At 32.0% G+C, this 20,516-nt stretch overlaps 1 protein-coding gene across 1 annotated transcript in view; it reads left to right on the forward strand.

Moving 5' to 3' along the window:
- Positions 1 to 20,516, forward strand: part of Cul2 (cullin 2) — a 90,442-nt gene that overhangs the window by 54,895 nt on the left and 15,031 nt on the right. The window contains exons 9-12 of the mRNA XM_075357578.1: positions 7,222 to 7,437; positions 12,357 to 12,503; positions 12,665 to 12,742; positions 18,905 to 18,971. Coding sequence (XP_075213693.1) covers positions 7,222 to 7,437; positions 12,357 to 12,503; positions 12,665 to 12,742; positions 18,905 to 18,971 — 508 coding nt within the window. The remainder of the gene's footprint in view (positions 1 to 7,221; positions 7,438 to 12,356; positions 12,504 to 12,664; positions 12,743 to 18,904; positions 18,972 to 20,516) is intronic.

A 20,516-nucleotide genomic window follows, 5' to 3' on the forward strand; every position in this document is an offset into this window, starting at 1 on the left:
GGGATTCATGAATGCCATTAGTGAAATGTACTCGAAACATTCTGTTGTTCGTGAGATACAGTCTGTTATTTTTTAAATAACTCAACATATAACTCACAAGTATGAGTTTCTGTTGAGTCCCCAGCCACAGTGGAATTCCAGGCAATGAGTGCACTGATCTTGGAGCAAAAGAGGGTTGTTTTCAGCCTCCTTTCATTGATCATATGATTTCTGAAGATCTTGTCTGTTTTCTGAAGAAGTTAGTTTTTTGATGAATGCATGCTAGTATCAGTAATAAACTTTGTCCAGTTTAGGTCAATGTATCACCGTGGGGCTCTTCAACCAGGAGTAATTGACAAGAAGAAGTTACTATTTGCCATTTGAGAATAGGACACACTAGACTCGCTCACGGACATCTCTTGACTCAGACCGATGCACCTGTTTGTGTTCACTGCGACTCCCAACTGATGGTAGTCCACGTACTTGTGGACTGTGTATGTTACGCGGAATTGCATCAGAAATTTAAATTTGGGGCTAACGTCAGAAATATTTTAGGAAATGATACAACTATGTTATCCAATGTCTTACTATTTCTTAAGGCCTTGCATCTGTTTTCAAATATTTAATTATTATAATGTGTTTTGTCAACTTTATCTGTCTGGCATATGAAAGATAGCCGTTATGCTGTTTAGATTTTTAATATTGTTTTTTATTGTAGTTTTGTTTTGCTTTTTGCATACGGAATAAGCATTTTAAATCAGATAAATTTTTAAGTTAATTTTTATTTGCTTACAGTAGTAGTATTGTGTCAAAGCAATGATAATGACACTTTGTTACACAACTTTTCTCACTGTAATTTGGGTACTGATTTCAAATTTGCTTTTGAAATTGTGTTACCATCTAAAGGTTGTGCGTAAATCATAAATTTGTAAAAAATGTTTATTATAAACTCATTTGATCAGCTTCTGGTTAAATTAAGAATAGTTTTTGTATTTTGACTTTTAAAGAATATGCATACATGCTTAACATAGAAAAAACAAATAAATATATAAACTTTATCATGAGGTGTAGACACATACAAACATGTTTGTATGATGACATCATACAGATATCTGTTGTTGCCAACTATAGAGCTTAAAAAATTATTCAGTCTAGCGTCACTTGTCTAGACGCTGTGTTATGTTTTACCGAGTTATTAGTGTTTTGCTATATTTTCATCAATTCTTTATAATACAAAAGTGATTTTTCTCATTTTTATTTGCTACAACATGGCTTCTGCAAAAGTTTGTGAATATTCAAATCATCCAGATAATTTTTGTTATGTCTGTGGTAAATTTATACCTGAATATCAAAGAAATACTATATCTGAATTGGTAAAAACAGCCAATAAATTTTATTTTGATTGTGCACTCAGGGATCAAGGTAAAACCTGGGTGCCTCATGTCATTTCCATATTATACTCAGTAACTCTTAACTGAATGGTTGAAGGGGAAATGACAAGTCATGCCATTTGTGGTACCGATGATATGGTGTGAACCTAAGGACCATTTCACCAACTGCTACTTTTGTATGACAAATATAATTGGATCTTCATTCAAAAATAGAAAGTTCATAAAATATACAAATGTATCTTCAGCTCTAAAGTCAGTTTTACACAGAGAGGAGTTCATGTACCTGTATCACTATCTAATCTGACATTGCTAGAAGAACAATCTGAGAATGAAGCAGATGATCTGGAGGATGTTGAAGAATTTCTTCCTGTATCTGATTAGAAATCTCATTTAATTCAATACCATGAACATAATGATTTAATTTTTGATTTAAAGTTATCAAAGCAGCAAGCTGAACTTGTGGAATCTAGACTGTAACAGTGAAATCTTTTAACCAAAAAAACAAAAGTTGCTACGTTTAAAATACAAAATAAAACTCTTTCAACTTATTTTACTATGAAAAACTCATTGCGTGTTTGTATTTATGTCAATGGCCTGATGTAAGAGCTTGGAATTCAGCATATTCCTGAAGAATGGCATCTTTTTATTGACTCTTATAAAGTTAGCATGAAAGCAGTTTTATTGCTTAATGGTAACAAACATTCATGTAATCCATTAACTTATGTAGTTGAAATCCTAGTAATGAAGAAAGCAATATAACCAAAGTGAACAAACAAATGCAAACTGTTGCAGTTTGCATGATTTTATTTTATATCACATTATGTATTAAAAATGTTAAATATTACAAATGACCATTTGAATTATATATATATAAATTGAGCAGTCAGTAGGTTAATTAAAGAATTTATTCAGATTATTAGTCTAGGTGGGTAATTCGTAATATGTTTTTAACATATTTGTTTGTGGCCAGTGTACTACTATTATGTTTTAAGTGCATTAAAAGCTTTTAGTAGCAATATGAGACTTAGATGATGGGTGAAATGGGTGTATTAATCAGAAGAATTAATAAGAGATTCAAAATATTTAAATAAAACAGTTTTTAAATTAGACTACAATTTATGTAATTTGTGACTTTTGAAATTATTCTGTTGTATGTAAGTAACCTTATTTCATAATTATAAAATTGTAATTGTTTTATATAAAAGAGGAGTTGTCTACTTTGTGTTCTGTTTTTTGTAGAGATTATTTATGCCACCTAAATACTGAAAATATATTATTATTGTTTTATTTGTTTAATTTTAATTGATTTAAACAAAAGAAAATCAATCCAAGTTGTTCTTGACATTTCTGAATTTTTTTTGGTATTTTAAGTTGAAAATACCAATATCCTCCTTAATTTAATTTTTAATTCAAAATAAACTGGCATTTTCACGATATCACAATTTCTATAACTATATCTAAAATAATGTTTTTTAATATTTATTTAAAAAGTTAGCCTACAATATTTGATAAATATTTTAATTATTCAAAAAGTCTCTATATAATTTTTAGATCAGTTTCTTCTCTGTAAATAAATAAATATTTATTTTAGAAAAATATGACTGATTTCTGTACATTTTGAACTACTCTACATTTTCCGACTAGAAACAATTGTATTTCCAATCAGTTTATTTTATAGTTTTACATTTATTCTTTATGAATTTATAATTTTGGTACGTCTTATGGCATGACAGCAAACTTGTGGAAATTCTGAATATAATTTTTTTTTTTATGGGCATCGACTGCTAAGGTCATTAGCCCTCGTCACATTCTTAAAAAGAGGTTAGTATCACCATCAGGGTCGTCATATGTAAGGGTGTAAAGGGCCCTTACATTTTTATTTAAAAGCACAAAATACACAAAACATTAATCTACAACAATAAACAAACAACACTTATGCGGAGTAAAGGGCCAAAATCTTAAAACTTTGAGCCAATATCACAAAGCACATAAATGGAAAATACAAGTCTCTGCAATACCATTATCTCCTTCTACGTGTCTCGTTTATTTATTTATTTAAACACCCTCAGGGCGACCAGAACCGCCGTTAAGCAGCATATCAGTCGCCTCAGGATGCCATGGCAGTTGACTCCCGCCCTATAAACAGTCCCGTAGGATGTAACCCATCAGGTCCTCCCAGCGTCATAAGAGCAATCTGACCACCTGTTCAGGATGGCCAAAAAGCCCCTCGGTGGGGAGGCTGCCCTTCCCGGTTGGCTTCCTGACCTACTTGGCTACAGGCATGCATTGCGCTTACCCATAGCCTCGCACCACAGTTCACCCTTGAGGTTCCCATGCCATCATTAGACACACCCCAACTTCCTGCTCTTGCATGCAAGCAAGCCAGGGCGGCCTAGGCAAGAGGGCTACCTCCTGTCACTATACGTGCCACACTTCGAGACTCCCTTATATATATAAAACTACCCTTTAGAGTTTGTTTAACACAGCTTTAAAGTTTTCACTTTTACAGACTTTTAATAAGTTCACTGGCGTATAAATAAGCAACTGTTACCTTCATTTCCATTATCCAAATCAGTAGCAATATCATTTCCTAGCTGGAACCCCTTTCTGAGGTCCTCATATATGGTGTACACTCTTCCATTAGATGCTTAATTGTAAGTGTTTTATTACAAACACCGCACTTTGGTCTCTCTTCGCCGGTTAACAAATATGAATTTGTTATTAGTGTGTGACCAATTCTAAGCCTGGTCACAGCCACTTGTTCTCGGTGAGTCAACTTCACGTCGCTTCTCCATTTATATGGAGAAGTTTTGACTGAGTTTAATTTTGTATTTAAACTCCTCCAATCAGTATTTCACTTGTTTCTTATTATGTTAGTTGACATTATGACAGTTTTAGTTTTAGTTGACTTATGACAGTTTTTGACATCTGCTACCCTTACAGGAATTGCATCCAAAACTTCGCAGACTGTTGCCTTTCTGGCAGCTTCGTCTGCGCTTTCATTATCTGCAATACCAGCATGCCCTGGAGTCCATACAAATACGCATTACTGTCCTCGTTGATTTAGAACGTACAAAATGGACAAGATGTTTGCAATTAAGTCATCCTTAATGTTCTTGTACCAAATTGCAACAAGTGCACTTAGAGAATCAGAACATATTAGCACTCTCTCTTCGCAATAGTGTTCTGTGTAACGAAGAGCTTCCTGTATGACAGTAAGTTCTGCCGTATAGTCACTGGCCATATCTGGCAGTTTCCAAAAGTGGGCTTTTCCATTTACATATATGGAGAGCATCCAACACCATGTTCGGTTTTAGAACCGTCAGTATAAATTCTAATATGTTCTTTGTAGCTACTGACGGTTGATAAAAATTCCTGTTGGATGATCACTGCTGGCTTCTTTTTTATTTCTTCCTGAGAGAGATCCAGCCTTGTATTTACTGCTTGAAGAGCCATGGCGGTATTTCTCTCATAGAAATTGCTAATGTCTCTGGAATAGAAATTTCATATTTTCTTGTTAATTCATGGTACCTAATTCCGGCTCTTCTAGAATAGGTAGCACAATGTTCATATAATGCAGCCAAAGGATGGTTGTTAAAAAGTTTGCTATTTGTATGAGCAGGAAAAGCCCATACGTTTGCTGCATATCTTAACAGAAGGATCTCTCTTCTATAATGTAGTGGCATTATTCCAGCTTCAGACATTAGACTAGTCGCCGGACTTGTCTTGACTTGCGGAAAGTGCCTGTTGCATATCTTATTCCGCTATTATGAATTGCGTCTAACTTTCTTAAATGTGACTTCCTAGCGGATGCATATACATACAATACATCCACAGTCTAGTTTTGATTGAACCAATGCCTTATACAGTCTCAATAATATTTCTTTATCGGAGCCCCAATTCATGTTCGATAAACATTTAATAATGTTTAGGGCTTTTTTGCATCTATCACTCAAGTCCTGTATATGTAATGCTCAAGTGAGGGATTTATCCAATACCAGTCCTAAAAATTTCACATTATCCTTATATTGTATTGGATTGTTGCCGATTGTCAAAATAGGACTTTGGTGAGGAATTCTCTTCCTTCAGAAGTGTACACGTTTTTGCTGGTGAAAATTGGAATCCATTATTCCTCGCAACTTCATTTAGGGCGTCAATCACTCGTAATTTGTATTTCACCATAGCTATCTTGTTGCTGGCATACACAATTGCCAAATCATCAACATAGACGCTTTTGCTGATTTCTACTGGAATGGCTAATATCAATTTATTAATGGCGATTGTAAACAAGGTGCCGCTCAACGGCGAACCTTGTGATATGCCATTTTCCAAGCTTCATTCAGATGAATATTCATTGTTGATGCGTACTTGGAAAGTACGGTCATTCATATAGTTGCTGAATAAAACTGGCAGATTGCCAGGAATGCCCCATTCATGAATCTGGAGCATTACTCCATGTCACCAGATCATATCGAAAGCCTTCTGAAGATCAAAGAAGACTCTGACACAATGTTCCCTTGTAATAAAGCTATTGTATATAATGTTCTCTAAGTTGATTATTTAATCAGTGGTAGAATGGTATTGTCGAAAACCTGCTTGATATGGTGATATCAGGTTTTCTTTTTCTAAAAGCCAAACGAGTCGATTATTAATAATTTTTTCAAGTATTTTTCCCATAGCACACGTCAAAGAAATAGGATGGTAGCTATTGGGATCTGTTAAATTTTTCTTTTTCTTTGATACTAGAACAACATGCGCTTTTTTCCACTGCTGTGGGTACAGTCCATCCTGCCATATTTGATTATTTAGTTTTAGTAATCTGCATTTTGCAATAAAATTCAGCTGCCTGATCATGTTATAATGGATTTCATCCAGACCACCTGCTGTATTGCCTGCTTTCTCCAACGCTTTCACAAATTCTTCCATTTTAAAGTGTACATTGTATGAGTAATTATACTCAGTTTTGAAATTTAGTAGACCTCCAAGTTCTGCTTTTTTCGTTCGAAAATCTTCATCGTAGTTAGCCGTTTTGCTGACCTTCTTGAAGTGATTGGATAATAACTCTGCAATTTCGTTCAGAGTTTCCTTAATTTCATCTTCATCTTGAAGGCTAGTTATGGGAGCAAAGTTTTTACACCCACAAATCGCCTTCACTTCCTCTATCTAATGCAGTAGTAGTTCTGTCAATGATCATCATCATTATTTATTTATTATTATTATTTTATTCTTATTATTATTATTTTTGTTAATTGTAGTCAGACCAAGTTCCTGTAGTTACTTAAAGAATAAATAATTGTGAACTAGTTTTTCAAACTAAAGTGTTGTCTCATTTGGTAGTTTTGTTTACACTCTTAATCTGGAAGAATTTATCACTTTCTGGTTATCTAATAAAACATGGAATAATCTATTTCTTATAGCAAATGGAATATGTAAATTAAAAATAGGTTAATGCAACATGTTGTAGTCATAAAAATGAGCAGTTAAGAAGTGTAAAAAGCTTTTGTGAAAGTCCGTGTTACTTAATATTAAAAGATAACCGGATGACTTAGAAAAAGATGATTAAACAGTTGAGAAAGTGCATGAATGAAAGAGTAAGTGAATGACAAAAAGAATGGAGGAACAGATAGAATTTAGAGCTGAGCTGTTTGTAAAAAATAGATCCATCAACTGGCACTGGTGATGACAATGGAAGAAGAAAATAAAGAAACAGTTTTTATTGATGTAATATTATGTTTTATGGATGTGTGTAATTTTTTTATCAGTAATTAAATTAATATGATTTTTCTCCTCATTCAGTTTTTAACTTAGATAACTAAAATCAAATATCTCATGTTTGTATTCATGTTTCCAGTTAGCAAAGTACTGTGACATGCTTTTAAAAAAATCATCCAAAGGGATGTCTGATCATGAGATAGAAGAAAGGTTAGCTGAATCTATTACAATATTCAAGTACATAGATGATAAGGATGTTTTCCAAAAGTTTTACTCAAGGATGTTGGCCAAACGACTAATTCATCAACAAAGTCAGTCAATGGATGCTGAGGAAGCAATGATCAATAGACTGAAGGTAAATAATTTTATATAAAATGATTTAACTGTTCAAATTAAAGTGTAGTGTTTCTTTTAATTTTGTAGTAGTAAAACTTAATTCTAAAAGCAATTTTTGTTTATTCAATTTTTGTTTTGGTGTTTTCTGTATAACATTATTCTATTGACCTCAAGTGTCTAGCAGGTCAAGTAAGAAACACCTCTCAGCAGAGAGCTAAAAAATTCATCAGTGTTTTTAACATGTCAACCTTCCAACTTGTTTATACTAAATCTCAGTATAAGAGTAGTACAGTTGTATTTTAGCCAGTACAAAGGAAATGTGTGTTAATTTTTTTTTTTTTAATTGAACTCTATGAGACTGTAAAACATTCTTTTACAGCTTGCTTACTGTTGGAGGAAAACTAAAAGTTGTTCTTAAAGTTGACGAGATGAGTAACTGTACTGTAGTTTGTAAATATACAAGGTTTGTAAATAAAGTAATGAGACTGGTTCAGAAAAACTTTTCATTTACAATCCAATTATACATGGATTCTAACTCAGAAACCAGAATATCCTTCAGATGGTCAGTTACACTATTTTTTAAGATTTCTACTGCTCCAAAATGGTGTCCTTTGAGATGTGTTTTTTTAAAACGGGAACAGGAAAATGTTGCAGGGACTCAATTCAGGTGAATAAGGTGTTGAGGAACTGCAGGAATGTTTTTCTTTGCCAAAAACTCATTAATTGAGAGTGCAGTGTGACAAGGTGCATTGTCATGATGCAGCATCCAGTTATCTTTGATGACTGGTTTCACACGGGCAACTCTTTTCTGCAGTCTTTCAGGAATTTCTCGGTAAACATGAAACAAATTAGCATAGTTTTGATTTTGAATTTGTTCATTTTTGCTTTTTTGGGACGTGATGAGTTAAGTGTGCCATCCTTGCTCTGGCGTTTTGTTTCTGTGTTGTACTCAAATAGCCAAAATTCATCACCATTAATAACATTTTTTAGAAAATCAGGATCAGTTTCAATTTGCCCTAGAAGATTCCAGCACACTTCCACCCTGTTGTTTTTCTTTTCAACAGTGAGGTTTTTTGGGACCAAATTTGCACAAACTTTTTTCTTGTCCAATTTGTTTGTCAAAATTTGATGGACTGTGGTATGGATCAAATTCAATTATTCTGCAATCATTCTGACAGTTAATCGCCAGACATACCGTATCAAGTCTCTGATTTGCTAAACATGAAATCGTCACTTATTGACGTTAACGGTCTTCCATAGCGTGGTTCGTCCACAACTGATTCCTGACATCTGAAAATCCTTTAAACCACCTAAAAACTTGAGCTCATGACAGAGCTTCATCTCCATACACCCTTTTCAATTTTGGAAACATTTCAGTACCATTCTCGCTGAGTTTAACGCAAAACTTGATTGGACAACATTGCTCATAATTAGTATCACTCATTTTTGTAATGCACACAAAAACTCATTTCGTGAAAAGTCTGTTTACCTCTCGCATGACAACAGTAGACTAAAAATATTAATACCTAATATAAATCAGTTATTTATATAACGATATGTTTACTACTAACTTTACAGTGTTACCACATTGGCTGTCAAAATAACTAGTCTCATTACGTTATTTGCAGACCTTGTATTCCAGACATCTTTATCAGAAACTGGAAAAATGGAAAAAAACAGTTAAAAAATAAAAGCATTTAATGAGCAATGAAGAAGAAGGTCCTTTATTCGCAAAACTAAACACGGAACTCTCCACAGATGAGCTATATCCTACATTCAAAATTGGTGGCAGGCAGGATTTGCCATCTCTATAAAGATGGCACAATTAATGACCGTAAGAATTGCAAAAAATCTGATAATACCAGACAAAAACTCTGAAGTCAAATATGGTTTTGTTACTGCTTGAATAAACATGAATTAGACATCTGTTAGAAAATGTACTTGTGAATGTTAGCAGCTTCTAGATGTTCATGAAGAGAAAATACATAGTATGTCTGAAAAGTTCCTGAACTAAATTAAATAAAAATACAGATTTAAAGATAAATGAATTTATTCAGATCAGCTATATATCACATTATCATATCACTATAGAACCCTTCTCTAGTTACAACGCCAGTAGAGCTTGTCAAACGCTCTGGTGAAATCATTTTGTGGGATTGCCTTTAACTACTTGCTGTGAGCACTTTGGGTGGCCAGAATGTCGTCAAAAAAGTGGCCTCTCATCTTCAACTTCAGTTTCAGGAACAGAAAATAGTCTGCTGGAGTTAAGTCGGAATCCTGCCCAGATCCTGGTACTTGGACCAGATTCGACGAATGCGACACAACATGCATATCATTACTTCCAAATAAAATTTAGATCTCACAGTCTGACCAGTTGCAGATGCACTTTCGCAACATTTTCATCGTGAACAGCTCCCGCTTTGTTCGTCATCATCCAACAACTGTCTGCTGTCTTTAAACCTTTTAAAGTCAAACACAAATTTTTATCGTGCTTCTCTGTTCCATGTTGCAAGCTCGCACAAGGTCACATGAACACAACGTTTGCGGCTGAATATAACTCGAGACTGGAGTAACAAAACATGATGAAATTTTGTACACACACTCGTCAGACATCATACTACATAGTTCCTTGGTTGTCCAGGAGATGGCGCTACTTTTATCGACTATAGAAATTTAGTTCAGAACTTTTCAGATATACTGTGTAGTCATATTTCAGAGACATATCATTAGCATTAGAAAATAAACAAGTATAGTTTAACAAGACAAATAGGAAGTGATGATCAGACACAATTATTTAAAAGCATTAACCAAGTCTAGCATGAATGATGTATTAATGTACACTAATATGGTTCAGAAAAACTGATGTAACCTCATGCTGATAATGCTTGTTAATTTTATAATCTTCATCTTATGATATAATTAAAGTAAAACCTCTTTGTTTGTAAGAGATTGTTGAACGATGCAATTAGTAGATGCTGTAAAAAAAAAGAATGGATGAATAAGCTTATATTAGATTGGACCAAATGTTTATGGGAACAGTACCATGGAGCTTTTTTAAAATTAAAAAGTATGCTGGTACTGACCAGTTCTCATGGACAGCATCAACCAAAATTATAAAGAAGAGTTCAGATAGTAAAACAAGGCAAGTTTGTATTCTAGTAACTGGTAGTGGATGAAAGAATCCAACAGGAAGACCCAAGAATGAAAAAGTTTAATTTTACTTTCCTGCATAAATTAATTCTGGTTATTTGAAACCTTATTCAATATGATTTAGTGTGAAACTACTGTAATTTCAATAATCTTACAAGAGAAAATGTTATACAGGATAGTGTACACCTTTCAGTGTCTGAAAATCATACATGTACTATTCATGTATGACGTGTATCAATTTTCAGTTATGTTTATTATTTCTATTACTCTTAACCTGTAGCAGTTTTCTTTTTCAGGCCTTACACAAGTAAACATTTTATGTGACTGCCCATCTACTTCATAATGTCTTTCTTTGTATAGTGTATTTGTGATACAACTTAAAAATGCAAAATTTTACCTAACTTCATTAAATCATAACAAAACAGGTTGTTTTGTATATTTATAATTGCCAAGCAGACTAAATAAGAAACAATTTTTTTAAAAAAGTATTTTAACTTTTCCCCCAAAATTTGACCCCTAATTGCAGGGTTCATTCTTATGTGGAGGTTTATTGTATGAAAGAAAGTATGTATTTTCCTTTTAAAGACATTCAACAAATGTTCACCACTCATAGATTAAAACTGAAATGATCAGTGTTCATTTATAATAAGTTTTGTTTTTGGCTTATTGCATGACTTTCAAAATGCTAAAAAAAGCCTAAAGGGCGTTTATTTGCTACTATAACGAATCATATTTTTCAACTGTTGTAGAATTTGTGCAATTAACAGAAGACTCCGTGTTTATAAATTCCTGTGCAACATCAAATTTTGCACTAAAATATTATGACCAGTGTTCCTTTTCTGCGATTCCAAGTTAGTCATTAGTCATATAACCTTATTTTATTACACATTCCATTATAGCCAGAAATAATTCTTGGAGAAATCATTCTTTTAATACATCCACATCATTACTGGCATATGCCAATAGTTGGGTTAATCAATTGCAAAAGTAATTTTATATGTTTACTAAAGAAGATTACAGTCCAATTGCTAACCTTTATTTACAACATTGCAGTCATCTGCCTGCTGTTGAGTGTAAGATCCCTAGAATATTACCAAACTAGCACCATCAACTATAATATCAGTAAGCTCATACAACTACCCACATCTCACTGTGGGTTGCCAAACAAGATTAAATGCCATTCACCTTCCAGCTCTTACGTTACAAATAAAAATATGGTGTACATTAGCATGCCTGCTTGAGGAATTTGTGAATCAGTGATCTCTAAATCTTGGCACCCAGTGCCATGCCAATGCAGGCAAACCTGATTCAGGTCATGCTCTTTGTTTCCAGTTACTGAATAATCCTGCCATAGTACCAATGCTTGGCTTTAGTCTACTCATTGTACAATGTATGTGTGTCCATTTTTCCAAGAGTAACCAACCATCAAGTACCTAACCCACCTAAAGACCATCTTCTCTCTTTGTCGTAGAAGTTCACTCTAGTTCAGTTGCAATAAGAGAGACATCATTAAACAGCACATACTAAAACACAGGACAATCCAGGCAGAGCAGAGCTCACCCCCAGTTTAAAACTAATAGTGTAGTTTTTTTTTTTAATACTAATAGTACTTAATATTAGATACAAAAAAAAAATTCTATCCTGAGATCATGTGATCCTTGGATTTAGGTCCTTACACACTAGTATTGTAGGTTGATCTGAATATACATGATAGTAGACATATTTTTATATCTAAAATATGTTATGAAATAATATAATAATATTAGATTTGGTGTATTTTTGTTGTAGCAAGCTTGTGGGTATGAATTTACAAATAAACTTCATAGAATGTTTACTGATATATCAGTATCCACGGATCTCAATAATAAATTTAGTGCTTTCTTGAAAAAAGACAACATAGATCTCGGAATAAATTTTTCAATATATGTGCTTCAGGTGAGTATTAAATCATTTATTTTTGTATTAAATTAATTTTAAGTTGTTTCTATTTTTACTCTTATCTGTTAAATAAATGTAGAAGTATGTTAAAACAAGGAAAATGTAATTATTTATGATAATTAGCTTGTTTAAATTCAGTTCTTTTTTTTTGTTTCCAGGCTGGTGCATGGCCTCTGGGTCAGACAGCATTAACTTCATTTGCTGTACCTCAGGAATTAGAAAAGTCTGTTCTGATGGTAAGTTAATAGATTTTACTGGTTTACACTGTAATATTTGTTTTATTTAACAAATAAAATGATTTCAATTTCATTCATCTGTTTAGATTAATGCTTATAAATTGCATCTTGCTAGAAAGGAAAATTTTATAAATTCAGTTAGTTGCGATAAATTCATTTACTTTGTGTCTTTTGTTCAATTTCCAAACAAAAAAATTAAATTAATGTGTTTGATAGTTACGTTGGCAAAAACCAAAATAATTTATCTGCTTTACCACCTCATAAAAAAATAAATGAATTAAATTTCTTTTTTTTAAGTTGCCAAGAAATTTTCTTTTTATAAAGTTTTTTTTCTGTAAAGTTGTCCTGCAAATTTCCTGTACCACTTTAAAGAAGACATTTCATTTCATAATTCAAATTCTTGTAATAAGTTTTGTATATATTTGTCAAACTAATCTATTATTGAAATTAATTTAATTAACAATAAAAAGTATGTAGAAGTTATAAACCAACAGAAATGATAATCTATTCAAAAATGAATGTTTTTTTAAAATTAAATTATTTAAAATAATAAATAAACAAAGTATTCAAGCTAAATATGTAGCTTACCTATTTTGTTGACATTTATGTTATTTTATTTTTGTTGACATTACTTGGGAATGATTTAATCGCAAATGTACATATCAAGTTAAATGGATGAGTTTTTTCAAGTGAAATGTTTTTTTAATCATCATGATAACATCAGCATAAACATAGGATTTTCAAATAAAAGGTGAAAGGCAGCACTTAAATATATTTACATGAGTTATTAAATAAAATTCTTAAATGTGGATAATATTTAAACTGATAAATTAATTTTCTTATGTTTTATAACATTTCTTGCTCCACTAACATATTGCTGCAAAAAACTTTATGTTAATCATCAAATTATACAAAATAATTATAAAAAAGTATACAGAATTGGTTTCCAAGAATTATATTATTGACTTGTTTGTAAACAATTTTTTTTATACAACTTGTGTCAAAACGTCTAAAAGAAAATATACTTTGTTGAACACATGAATGTCATTAACACTTTGCAGACGTGCTGCGAGCATAGCTTGCTGTGTAAGTTTCACTCATGTGGATGCATGACAAAAATAGCCTGCATTTCAATATCAACAGTATTTAGTTATGTTATAAAGGTTATATTTGCATCCTGGCTATTACATAGTTCTAATACACCATTTTACTAGTACACGTTCATAATAATAGGTGGCGTATGCCAAAAAATACTACTTTTGTTATAGTTGTACTGACTGACATCTTTTATACCTCGGTTACTTACATACTAATTTCGTTTTATGCTTTCTACCGGCACATTATCATTTGCCATGCTGCTTATGTTACTGAAAGCGTCTCACAGTCATCCTTCTGCTCATGAATTATATGAAATTTTACATAATGATTTTGACTCTGAATTCGAAATAAGTGATGATTTTGAACCCATAAGGAACTTGAAGAAGATGATGAAGGTGAGTTTTATATATTTTATTAGTTATATTTACTTGGTTTTACTTTACCGATTTTTTTACTGGTTTTATTTTAGGAGAATTAGCTGTTTCTTTCCAAGTAAAATGCGTAAATTTTTTTTATTCATTTTCTATTTATGGAAATAAAAATAAGGTTTTTCTAAACCTATTTCTTTTATCCTCTAAAAACCTTTTTACAATAAAATAAAATTTTTTAGTGGAAATGTTTATTTTACTACCAGTTATTGAAGCAGTTGGTGTCTTTTTTGTTCCAGAAGACCCTGCTGCTCCAGCACTTGTATCTCCAGAAATTCAGCCTCCACTGCATCCAGTAAATCAACCACAGTTTCAAATTCAGAATATCCAGTGGTCTTAACACCAGTTCAACATCCTCCCAATAGGCTAGTTTTTGAAGGAACTTCTCCTGTCGTGCTTCTCTTGATGAAAATTTAAAGCCAGTGGATTGCTTCTCTGTTTTTCTTTTTATGAGATATAGTAAAGTACATAAAGCATGAAACCAATAGGTATGCAAGCACATCATTGCTAAACTAAAACATACCAATCAACTGAAACCCTACAGCATGTGGTTGAAATGAAGTATTGTCACAGTCAAAGATTTGTACAAACTTTTTCTACCATATTTCATATGTGTGTACTATATAACAGTGACATAAAAAATACTGGATTCAGAAGACCTTCATTCATTCTAGCTTTCCATATAAAATAATGACCAGAGACAGATTCTGTTCAATCTTAGGGATGCTTCATTTGAACAATAATGATAATTATATTCCTAGTGGGGAATCAAATCATGGATCCACTCTTCAAAGTACAGCCTTATGTCAATTTTTTATTAGAATAGTTTAAAAATTCCCTTACACTTAAGGAAAATCTGACGGTTGATGAAGGGATCCTTCCTTTTAGAGGTAGTCTTAGGTTCAGGATACATACGAAAAATAAGCCAGAAAAATGTGGGATAAAATGTATATAGTATTAGTCACATGGCAGTTATGTTTTGGGCTTTCAAACCTATACTAGTTGTGAGGGAAACATAGATAATACTACTATTGACATATTTGACAGACTTCTGCATAATTATGGTGTAAAATTCCACACAGTTTTTATGTATGCATTTGTGGTCCAAAAGAATTCTTGCTGTTGGGATAGTACAGACTAACAGAAAACATATGCCTAAGAATTTGAAAGTAAACAAACTGGCTATAGGAGAAATGAGCTTTAGTCATGCTGATTACCTAGGTCTTCGTCATTGGAAGGACACCCAAACATGGGTGTTCCATGATATATATATATGATATTTTTATACTGTCCGCAAAACATGGCGCTATCTGATCTAAGGTTTTGGTTAGAGCAAGGATGGAAGGGAGTTAAAAGTAAAACCAGATTCAGTGTTGGATTACAACATAAATAAGACAGGTATTGACGGGAATGATCTGCTTGTAAGCTGCTTCCTTTCAAATACAAATCCCTGATATGGTGTAAAAAGCTATTTTACCATCTTTTCATACTGTCAGCTGTAAATGCCTGTTGTATTTATAGAAAACTAAATGAAAATAACATAATTATGCATTTAGAAGAGTTTCTTACACAAATTGGCAAGGGTTTAGTAAATAAAGCTAGGGAAGAGATTCCAATGCCATTAACATCTTCCATTGCAGATCGGCTGACAGGGCACCATTTTCTAAAGAAAATCTCTCTGACAGAAAAAAACAACATCCCTGCAGATCATGTAAAGTGACAACATCTTATTTTCCCAATTGTGACATTGCTTTGTGTGCGCCAGAATGCTTTGAATATTTCTACACAAAAGCAGATTGATTGTAAATGCGTTTTGTTTTTTTTTTCTGTGAACATAATATTTTTTTGTAGTAGAATTAGGTATGTACTTGTATTTCAGTTTTGTGTTGTAAAAATATTTTATAATCATTATGGAATAAAAATTATTTGTAAGTTTCTATTAAGTGCAAGTGTAAAAAAATTTTTTTGTGCCAGAAAGTGTATTTTTCAACTGAATACATATAAATAGCATATCATTTTAAAGATGAAAGTTCAAAAATATTTATATAGTTAGTTGCAATTCAGTCAGATAAATTCTTAAACTTATATGGTTCATAAAAAGAAAAAAAAAAACTAAAAATCACCAGTCTGTAGGCAAATCCCAGATTTTAAAAGATGAGTCGTCAATGTATCTTAGATATCAAGAAAAAATGTAAAATATAACATAATTATAAACTAGCATTATTGCATTATTGATACAATAATAAATAGCGGTTTTCAAATCATCAATACCCAAACAAAATATCTGTTTGTTTTCTCCAACTAGTTTTCCAGCTACTGCTGGGTCTGGATGTGTATGTATAGATCAGCAACTGCAGTCACTGCTACTGACTTACCAGGCCTGACATAGCTGAAGACATATTGTAATGTAAATGTACCAGTAAACACTTAACAAACTCAGGTCAACCATTCTTGAGATGTATGGTTAATTGAAACTCAATCACCAAAGAACACCAGTATCCACAGTCTAGCATTCAAATCCATGTGAAAGTGTACTGGCTTTGCTATCAGTGTAGTAAAGTCTTTTACAATAAAAATTGTCATTATTAATTAATAAATATTTGTAATTATATGTTTAAAAATACCAGGATTTTTAAATGTATCAGGTTTGATCAAAAACTAAGCAAAATTTTTAAATTTCCTGGCCTGTATCAGCCCAATTATCACAATTTTTTTGTTGTGTTAGTACACCTGTTTGTGACATAATATTTACATTGGTAGTCATATTGGATGCTTAGTTTATTGTTGGCTGTCATAAAGGTTACACATGTTTTGTTGTGGTTGGTGATTTTTAACTTGTTGAAAAAATGGAACAAAGAATCTGCTTTAAGTATGGAATAAAGTGCAGCACCACATTGGGAATGTTGAATTTTCTTTTTGTGATTCTTCTATTAATAAAACCAGCATTTACAAATGGTACAAATGTTTCCAAGAAGGTCATGAAGATGATGAACACCTGGAAATCCCAGCACATCAACAACCGAGACATCAAAAAAGTGAATTAAATGATTATGGGCAATTGCTGAATCACTATCAGAGAGGTTTTTGATGATGTTGACATATCACTTGGCTCATGCCAAGCAATTTTTTCAGATGTTTTAGGCATGAAACATGTGGCAGTAAAATTGTTGAATTTCAAATAAAAGCAGTGCCAAAGAACATTGCTCAGCAGTTGCTGAATGAAGTGAACAATGATCCAGAACTGCTCAAATGGCTCATAACTGGTAATGAAACGTGGGTGTATGGGTATTACATCAAAACTAAGGCCCAGTCATTCCAGTGGAAGCTTCCTGAAGAGTCAAGACCAAAAAAAGCCAAGACTAAATGTCATGGTTCTGATCACTGTGTTCTGTGATTTCAATGGCGTAGTATATAATGAGTTTTTGCTACCAGGTCATATGGTCAGTAAGGAGTATTAACTGGAGGTCGTATGTTGTTTGTGTGAAGCTATCCTTCTTTGGATTGCAATTGCATTGGTACTTGTTGATAATGCACTTGCTCACACTTCACAGCTTGTTCATGAATTTTTAGCCAAAAACAACATTGTTATGAAGACAGCCTCCATACTTGCCAGACATGGTCCTGTCCCAAGCTGAAAAGAACCATGAAAGGACAACATTTAAGAGATAGATACAGAAATGCCATTTCAAAAATTGCATTCCAGAGGTGCTTCGAAGCTTGGAAAAAATCACTAGCACAAATTTATTATATCTGAACAAAATCAATATTAATTGATTTAAAACATCTTGTATTCAATTTGTATGATTATACCAAATCTGTATATTTATATTGATGAACAAATTTTGAAGTTTATAAAAAAAAAAAAACTTTTTCCTACTTCAGTTCAAAAACGATTATCTTTAGATAAGACATAACTTATATTTTCTGTTTAGATATAGTGTTTAATTAAACAAATTTCTCAGACCTTAGATCATTTATGATGATATATTTTGAAAATGTTCTTAAAGGTTAAAGAATGCAAATCAAGAATAAGGCCTTTTGTTCCATTCATCTTTATATTTGTATAGAGAACAGTGGTGTCAAGTTTTTACGCTTCAGCATTATGGATAAATAAGGGTACTGCTAACATCCATGAAAAGTAATATACAAGATATCCTAATTCTCCATACTTGATCAGTCAACATATAAAATTTGAAAATACTGGAGGTTGACACTATCAGTTAGAGCCAGAACTAATTGCAATTTAGAAAACAAATTAATGGTGGTGCGTAAAGAACCCTCAAATGTTAACCAAAAAGGCTTCTGTTCGGCTGAAAATAACTAAAACAAATTAAAAATATTCTGAAGGAATTAAAGTTTTAAGTGATATTAAACAAGATCTTGCTTTTCATTAAATATTTTTATTAGCTGGTTTTATTAGTAATTGAGGAAACTTAACTTTTAGAGCACTCTATTTATGCACACACATTTAAGATATATTATTAACCATTACGCGGTTGCATGAGTACTAATCAGTTCCCTGCAGTTTTCTATTAATCTGTGCTATTTTAGTACATACATGTGTAATAAAGAAATATGTGATATGCAAATTATGACAATAATTTGGTGTAAAAGTCAATGGTGTTTTTTGTTTCAGTTTGAAAATTTTTATCATAATCATTTTAGTGGAAGAAAATTAACATGGTTACATCACCTTTGTCAAGGTCAGCATCTAAAAGAATCTTATTCTAAAGTTTTTTTTAATTATTTGGTTGTCTGTTTTTGTAACAAAGTAAATTTCCATAAATCTATATATCTACAGTGTGATATTTAGAATTTCATGAGAGTTAACTAAATATATTTGCCACTGAAAACAGAGATTTGTTCATTATATTTTGGTTCTCCTTGCTTATTTAATGTTGGTATTTTAAGTCTTTCTTACCTAAGGTTTAGTCCATTCTGTAACATATGCCTTATAGTCACTATATAAATGACATTCCTTCGTCACAATTTGTAGTAAATACTGTAAGCATACATTAACTACAAATGAAGTACAGATATATTTATTTTTGGTTCGTCTTAGTATAGAGTGTCCATAAAAGATCTTTACAATTTGAAATATTGCAGTTTACAATAAATATAAATTACAGATGTTACAGGCAGATTTTATTTAAGAGTAATACTCAGAAAGTTTATGGATTACATTTTTTATAATGTGAAAGAGATAAGCTGCTGTGCTTTCCCATAGCCAAAATATAAATCTTGCTTATTTCAGTCAGTAGAATCCATAATGCCCAAGAGAAGACACAGTAAGTTAAATGGTTTATAGAGACAAAAATAAATTCAGTGATATAGCATAAGTTTAAAACAAGTATAACTGATCATTACAGTTTCAGCCTACTGTTTGCTTGTTATGAAAGGTATTAAGGCTTAAGGCTATGAAGTATTGAACAAGTGGCAATTGGTGTGATTTTCTTTCATGAACAAATTGTAACAAGAAACATTTACTTTGATATGTTGGAAAAGTTTGCCTATCCTGAGCTACACATTTACAACTTAACATTATCTTCCAGCAAGAGGAGTGGTTGGTGTCCAGAAAGTTGGTGCTAAGTTCTACAGCCATATCAGGCTGTATGCTGAGTAGTACTTGGCAAGAGTTGGAGTATAGCTAAGATGTAGTCCATGCTATCAGTAAAGTATATCTTACATGCTTGTGAATTTAATACCAAGGAAAAACTTTAAGTTTAATTTATCTTCACTGGAAGAATCATAATTGTAGGTAGTATAATAAATTTTTTATTAAGTCAAAGTTATAAAGATCTTTTCTGGACATCCTGTATTTTTTTATGCAAATTAATGTGTTTAGTATTATTATTTAGTGTAAGTAGTAAAATATTTTAGTTTTAGTATGCTGGTTAGTTCCTTCATTAAAATTAATTCTTCCTTTTACATTTAAAATGAAGAACTATATTACATTTTAATTGCATCTTAAAGCTCATGTTTAGCACATAATAAAAAGCTTGATATAGAAGGAATTCTATGGTAGGGTTATTTCTCATGTTTTATTTTCATAATCCAGATGTCGAAAATCATATGGTTAGACAGATTCAAAATATGTAAGGATGTACCTTTATAAATTATGTAATGTCACATTCAAAATTAATTTAGATAAAAGATAAATTTAGTTATCAGTAGACCATGACATAGTTTTTTTTTAGAAAGGATCTATTATATTTCATATAATTAGATGAAAAATTAAAGGAATAGTA

The sequence above is a fragment of the Lycorma delicatula genome, chromosome 1, assembly GCF_047948215.1.
Source record: "Lycorma delicatula isolate Av1 chromosome 1, ASM4794821v1, whole genome shotgun sequence".
In the NCBI taxonomy this organism is placed as follows: Eukaryota; Metazoa; Arthropoda; class Insecta; order Hemiptera; family Fulgoridae; genus Lycorma; species Lycorma delicatula.